General features: G+C 40.1%; 1 protein-coding gene across 1 annotated transcript in view; it reads left to right on the forward strand.

The window, feature by feature from the left end:
* Positions 1-5,612, forward strand: part of LOC139765808 (uncharacterized) — a 296,756-nt gene extending 291,144 nt beyond the window's left edge. Inside the window, exons 10-11 of the mRNA XM_071693602.1 lie at positions 2,226-2,342; positions 3,218-5,612. Of these exons, the coding sequence (XP_071549703.1) occupies positions 2,226-2,342; positions 3,218-3,589 (489 nt within the window). The 3' untranslated portion in view covers positions 3,590-5,612. The remainder of the gene's footprint in view (positions 1-2,225; positions 2,343-3,217) is intronic.
* The last annotated feature ends 388 nt before the right edge of the window (positions 5,613-6,000 follow it).

Raw genomic sequence — 6,000 nt, forward strand, 5'->3', positions numbered from 1 at the left:
ATCCATGCCCTACAGACCTTTCCATGGTTTCCTCCAATTGACCCCGAATACCTTATCGTTCCGATTCACTCTATTCCTTGCACACCTTCTCACCCTCCTCAATACCTTTTTAACTCCATCCTTCCACCTCCAATTTCGTCTCCCGCTTCTCCTTTTTCCCTCCACCTCTTACACATATATCCACTTTGTCAATCTTTCCTCATTCATTCTCTCCATATATCCAAACCATTTCAACACACCCTCTTCTGCTTTCTCAACCATACTCTTTTCATCTCCCCGCATCTCTCTAACCCTTTCATTACTTACGCGATCAAACCACCTCACACCACATTGTCCTCAAACATTTCATTTCCAACACATCCAACCTCCCCCGTACAACCCTTTCTATAGCCCATGCCTCGCAACCATATAACATTGTTGGCACTACTATACCTTCAAACATAGCCATTTTTGCTCTTCAAGATAACATTCTCTCCTTCCACACATTCTTCATCGCTCCAAGACCCTTCACCCTCTCCCTCACACTGTGACTTACTTAAGCTTGCATGGTTCCAACTGCTGTTATGTACACTCCAAGATATATAAAACACTTCTCTTCCTCGATTTTTTCTTCATTCAAACTTACATCCCGGTTAACTAGTCCCTCAACCCTGCTGAGTCTAATAATCTTCCTCTTATTCACATTTACTCGCAACTTTCTCCTTTCACACTTTTCCAAACACTGTCACCATCTGCAGTTTCTCACATTTATCAGCCTCTAGAGTTTATCATCGGCGAACAACAACTGACTCACTTCCCAGGCCCTCTCATCCCCAACAGACTGCATACTTTCCCGTCTCTCTAAAACTCTTGCTTTTATCACCCTGATCACCCCACCCATAAACAAAATAAACAGCCATGGGAACATCGCACACATTTGCTACAGACTGACGTCCACTGGGAACCAATTAACTCCGCTCTTCTTACTCATAAACATGCCTTCCATCCTTGGTAAAAAAAATTTCACTGCTTCTAGCAACTTCCCTTCCACACCATATACTCTTAAAATCTCCTACAAAGCATCTCTATCGACCCTATCATATGCTTTCTCCAGATCCATATGTGCCACAAACAAATTCATCTGTTTTTCCAAGTATTTCTCACATACATTCTTCAAAGCAAACACCAAATCCACTCATCCTTTACTACTCCGGAAACCATACTGCTCTTCCCCAATCTGATGCTCTGTACATGCCTTCACCCTCTCAATCAATACCCTCCCATATAATTTCCCAAGAATTCTTAATAGACTTACGTGTCTGTAGTTTGAACACTCACCTTTATCCCCTTTGCCTTTGTACAATGGCACTATGCATGCATTCCGTCGATCCTCAGGCACTTCACCATGGTGCATACATACATAGGATATCTTTACCAACCAATCAACGACACAGTCACCTCCGTTTTTGATAAATTCCATTGCAATACCATCCAAACCTGCCGTCTTGCCGGATTTCATCCTCTGCAAAGCTTTCACTACCTCTCCTCTTTTTACTAAACCATTCTCCCTCACCCTTTCACTTCGCACACCACCCCTACTAAAACATCCTATATCTGCCATATCACCAAACAGATTCAACAAACCTTCAGGATGCTCACTCCATCTCCTTCTCACTTCATCACTACCTGTTATTACCTCCCTACTTGTCCCCTTCATCGATGTTCTCATTTGGTTTCTCGTCTAACGCACGTTATTAACCTCCTTCCAAAACATCTTTTTATTCTCCCTAAAGTTTAATGGTACTCTCTCACCCCAGCTCTCATTCGCCCTGTTTCAACCTTTACACCTTTCTCTTGACCCCCCTGCCGCTTTCTTTTACACATTTGCGCTAATTCCCTGCAAGTATCGTCCAAACGACTCTCTTCGCTCTTTCACTAACAACATTACTTCTTCATTCCTTCATTCACTACCCTTTCTAATTTCTCATGCTACATGTATCTTTTGCACAAGCCATCACTGCTTCCCGAAATACATCCTATTCCTTGCCCGCTCCCCTCACGTAATTTGCTCTCATCTTTTCCCATTCTGCACTCAATCGTTAGATAGATAGATAGATATAGATATAGATATATACTGGAGTGTGAAAGGCATATCTACTGTGTTGTATTCAATATTGCGAAAACAGCATTTACCTCAGCAGATAGCTTTGTTGTGGTCACCATTTACAGCTGGCATTGTCCTGCAGGTGGAGATGGAGCTAAGGAACCAGTACCGGTACTACATGGCTAATGCCTTCGTCCCAAGCCTCATCCTAGTATTCATCTGTTGTCTCACATTTTGTTTCGACTTGGAAGACTTCTCGGTTAGTACCTCGCATTTTGACGATTTATGATTGTGGCCATTGCTTTAAAGTGAAGACTTAAAGGAAGGGGGTTTCGTATCGAGCCATCAGATTAACCCACTTTTAAAGAAAATTTAACAATAAGGACAACCAAATGGTTACTAGGGCTAGGATAAGGATAAGATAAAGCTAAGGGCAAATCTAAAACTAAGGATAAGAATCTACCATCGAAGATACTAATGTCAACGTCTGCAAAAATCAAGTGGTCATCTAGATGTGAAGCCAGCAAAGTGTAAGAGATAAAGGGATGACATAGTCCATGTGATAACTGTTTTCTTGATAAATACAGCAACGTGATCATTATTTCTTTACGAAGACGTTGGCTGGATGTCTACCTGCATGTTGTTTTAAGAAATGTCTTTGTTCGCTTATCATCAGGGTCTGGATTAACTAGATGAAACATTGTTAGTTATCTATTCAGTGGTAAGGACAAGCCGTCTGACCGCTGTTGCTGTTGATAATGAAGGGCGAAGGACTTTGAGACTGATTTACATTGCTCGTAGAAACTAATACTGACATGGAAATTATAGTCTGGCTATCATTGCTTGTGAACGTTATTCATAACTCGTTCTCGTTTTTATTTGCTTGGTTTCGGTCCTTATTCAGATGAATCATACATACAAAAGTATGTTTTTAGGATGTGTTTATACTGTTCCCGTAAGACAGAAAACTCAAGATTTTATCAGCATTTACTTCACTAAAATTCTGTGAGAGCACACATTATTTCCTTTCTTCTGTCCAGTGAATTATGATAATATGATATTCGCACTTGCTAATATTAAACAATGTTTTTTTTTATCAGAGTTGTGCAAGTGACCCTCTCTTCTCTCTCTTAGGATCGTATCATGGTAACTCTGACTTCTATGTTGGTGCTGGCTTCTTTCTTCGCTCAGACCAGCCAGTCCATCCCCAAGACATCGTATTTGAAGATGATTGATGTGTGGTACCTGGTGCTAATCTGCGAGGTCTTTTGCAACATTCTGGCGCTTGTCTATGTGGAAAACATCCGTCTGATGCCTACTTACCAACATGTGAATGTGGCTGAGTTTAAGAGCACCTCATGGATCTCTCAGAGAGCTGTGGATAACATGGACAGCAAGAGGAAGGCGCTCCTAGTTAACCGCATTTTACTGACGTTTTTTCTGGGACTCATTATTACTATTATTGTTTGTTTTCTGGCTGTTGGAATGATCGCAATTAACTCCTAAGAAGATACAATTGATTTCAGATGATTAAGTAAAAGATATACAATTGCATCAGTATCCTTTCTTCGATTATCTGTATATTCTGTATATAAAGCCAAAACGTTATAAATGCACTTGATGAGAGCATCTTACTACTTTGATAACTTATGGCATATGATCAGCACATATTGGTTCCCCGTGTGAAAATTTTCAGAAACTTTCAACTCTCATTTCCTTAAACCTCCTGTATCGCACGTTATACATGCCCAATACCTGCTGCACCCAACTTTATACAAGTCCATCACTTCTTGTATCTCATGTTATACATGTCCGGTATCTCCTGCATCCCACGTTATACATGTCCAGTGCTTCCTGTATCCCATGTTATACATGTGTCAGTACTCCCTGTATCCCACGTTATACACGTCCGGTACTTCCTGTATCACACGTTATACATGTCCAGTCTTAATACTCTTTTGACATCTGCGAGCTCCTCCTCCTTTCGCTTTCCTTCCACACTTTCCTCCCATCATCTTTCCTGCCCAGCATGTCTCCGCAATTGTTGACAGATCAGTTTGGCCCTCTTACCTTATCAATACAGTACACCTCAAGTCCTTCTCTGTCCCATTAACTCTTCTTTCTTTTTACTCATGACTTTCTTCCTTCATGGAGTAACCATCGAATGCACTCATACGCCTACGACATTCTTTCCTTGAAATCCACTAACTTGATTTGGGTCTAGTCTGGACAAAATTGTCTATGATCTCAGAATTAGAAAGGAATTCCCAGTGGGAAAGACACATTGTTCTCTCAAATACGTATAACAACAATCACACTGCAGTACTACAGGCGCCCCCTATCTCCCCCTCTCCAAGTACGCGACTTGCTATGTCTGCCTCTATTCCTCGTTCAGTTGCTGTAAATCCCTTAATTCTGAACAGTGGCTTCAGTTATTCAAGGGACTGATCCGTCCTTGTATGGAGTGCCGCTTTCACATGTAGTTTTAAATAGTTAATGAACAAAGTCGAGTCCAGAGCAATCCTACTTATCAACTCTCCCAGACTAGTCCAGCAACTTAACCCACTTTCCCTAAGCCTCTGAGTTGGCTTACTTTTTCTGTTCCGTAGAAAGTTTTTTTATATTTAACTCCAGATTGACGGCTCCTTCTGTGCTTCCGTCTTGGATTTGTATGGAGAATCCCTGATATTCTTTCTCATCTCCCCGAGTGAGGGAGGGGACAACAAGGAAATGCACGTGCCGTATAGAAAGCACACCAAATGCTTCTAAAAGATATAAATCTCTAAGTCTGCAGACAGTTTAACAGCGGATTTTTTTTTTATCTCAGCATTAATCATCACCACATGAATCTAATTCTCATCTAACTAACGAAGGAATACAAAGGAAGATAAATGTATTCAAACAGCAACAAACCACTGGATACCTTCGAGGCTGTTTGTGATAGAGGAAGAGGTATATCATACGTCAGTGTGATAAGAGTAGAAATACGTACATATTGATGTGCCATAAAGCAGCCCTTGTGTTTGGTACGATACTTTCAACTGTTGACATAATTATCGTTGAAATTATCAATTTTCATACACAAATGAGCCGCGACCAATGAACCTCATAGGCCCACGTTCGAATCCCGGAGAGGACAGATGGCTGACTTAGCTTTTCATCCTCTCCTTTGGAGTTGGTCGGTAAAGGCTTATGCGATGTAAGGAAGGGATAAAATCATATGATTATATAATGATAATAAGCTCATTTTGCACGCCTAAAACCTAATAGATTTCTAACCAAAAATTTCTAGCAAATTCCTGTGATATTTCTTTACGCAGTAGCTTTCTCTTTTAGGGTCAAAGTCGAACATGATTTAATGTAATGTTATCTAGGCACTGAACTTTTACCTTATGATTACTTATCATTTAATTCCTTACTTCACATACATGAAAATTTTTTGACTTACAAGAAAATGTTTGAAACTTACGAATCTTCAATTTTTCTCTTTTTACGTATGAAACGAATGTTAAAATTGTGGTCACCTGGCAGTTTGTAAATGACACCCCTCTATCGTAGAAGACGTCATAAAACTGGTATTCATGGATATTGCACATTTACGATAATAAACCTTCTTACATTATGCTCTATCATTCTAACTCCTCAGTGTAGTAGACGCAGTCTTCCCAGGGTTAAACACAAGAATTATTGATAAAATTTGTTTCATTTCACAAAGGTTCCACTGCTAATATCAACAGCGAAGTGACATCTATCGATACCTTAAAGTGGATAACTCTAGTGATATCATCCAGTAAAAGTAAACCTAGTAATAGAACTGACTGAAAGTCAAACTAATAGATTGGATCTCCTGTCTGTTGAAAACATAACTTTCAAATTTTGTGAAGCCGGTTTCATGTAGGCATGTTTTCATGTGGTAA

This window comes from Panulirus ornatus, chromosome 56, assembly GCF_036320965.1.
Source record: "Panulirus ornatus isolate Po-2019 chromosome 56, ASM3632096v1, whole genome shotgun sequence".
Lineage (NCBI taxonomy): Eukaryota > Metazoa > Arthropoda > Malacostraca > Decapoda > Palinuridae > Panulirus > Panulirus ornatus.